This window comes from Etheostoma spectabile, chromosome 8 (genome assembly GCF_008692095.1).
Source record: "Etheostoma spectabile isolate EspeVRDwgs_2016 chromosome 8, UIUC_Espe_1.0, whole genome shotgun sequence".
Classification (NCBI taxonomy): Eukaryota; Metazoa; Chordata; class Actinopteri; order Perciformes; family Percidae; genus Etheostoma; species Etheostoma spectabile.
In genome coordinates this window covers 25,323,738-25,325,085 of record NC_045740.1, presented here as the reverse complement: position 1 = coordinate 25,325,085, position 1,348 = coordinate 25,323,738, and the positions used below count along the sequence as shown (strand labels likewise).

The 1,348-nt window shown below is 39.1% G+C and overlaps 1 protein-coding gene across 4 annotated transcripts in view; it reads left to right on the top strand.

Moving 5' to 3' along the window:
- wt1a (WT1 transcription factor a) overlaps nt 1-1,348 on the top strand; it is a gene marked incomplete at its 3' end in the record, with an annotated part of 39,686 nt that extends 38,338 nt beyond the window's left edge. For 2 of the 4 annotated variants that reach the window (XM_032523744.1, XM_032523746.1), the window contains 2 exon segments: nt 49-132; nt 500-1,348. In XM_032523744.1, the coding sequence (XP_032379635.1) occupies nt 49-132; nt 500-621 (206 nt within the window). 4 annotated transcript variants of the gene reach the window in all.

Here is a 1,348-nt window from a genome sequence, read left to right as displayed (position 1 = left end):
GTGTGTGTGTGTTTTGCGTGTGTGCATGCATAATGTACATGTGTTTAGGAGTTAAACCATTCCAATGCGAGACGTGTCAGAGAAAGTTCTCTCGGTCTGACCACCTTAAGACACACACCCGGACTCATACAGGTAAAACAAGTGCGTAAACTTTTATTTTTCCATTTCTTCTTCATTCATTTGACGTTTACATACAGTACATAACTCAAAGTAATGTAATTGACAACATACTCTTGACTTGTGCAAATATGTACTAGATGCAGTTGTATATAAAGTGTATTTAATCTTCCTATTCAGGCAATGACCAGAATATATTAATATCCTAATATTTCTCTCATTTTCCCCTTTCTTTTCACTTGTTATTCCATCTGGCATGCATCCTTTTCAATTCTTTCCTCTCATACTTTTTCCATCTCTCGTCATTACCATCCTCTCTACTTCTTCTTCAATCGATCTTCTGTCTCCTCCAACCTGTCCATCCATCCCTCCTCTTTCACAGGTGAGAAGCCGTTTAACTGCAGGTGGCCGAACTGTCAGAAGAAGTTTGCCCGAAGTGATGAATTGGTGCGACACCACAACATGCACCAGAGGAACCTCACCAAGCTACAGCTGGCCATCTAAGTCTTTTGATGGCCCATATCAACAATTTCAATGTCAACAACTGGGTTACATCTGCTTATATTGTCTGTCTCCAATTAATCCAAACCTGGTCACCCGATTTGCACCCTAAGCCTGTGTGGGTCCCAGCGAATCCTAACGAGTTCCCTAAAAAAAACGTAATAGTAGTTGTACATAATTTAGATTTTAAGAACTAGACATCACAGTCAATTAGGCACGGGCCAGTGTGTGATTCTAACGGTATGACAACCTTCAGCAAAAATATCACAATTTCACAGTATTGTGGTATTGCAATTACAGATTTAAATGTATTTTTTAATGTCTGGGTAAAAACTCGTTTTTTTCTCCTTTGAACACAGTGTATTTTATTTTTAAACTGCACTTCCTGTCCTTATGTCCACTCATGAAAAACAGCTCATACCGTATGACAGAAAATGAAAGTGGTTTTGAAACCTTAATTTTTTTCAAACTGCAGTATACTTTGAGGAACCGGTCCGTACCTACAGTCTATGCTCTGAGCCAAACAAGTCTCAGATCCACTGTCGTTGTTTCCAATCCACACATTTTGGAAACAGTCTCTCTTCGTCCAGGGTGTGGAATTTACAAGACAACGCTGTCCATATTCTATATGTGTGTTATTACCAACAAATCCCATTAAAAGACCAAAATCAAGAATGTTATTTATCCTCCTGCTAGAGTTAGCACTCAACAGGCTTAAACAGGGCAAGTT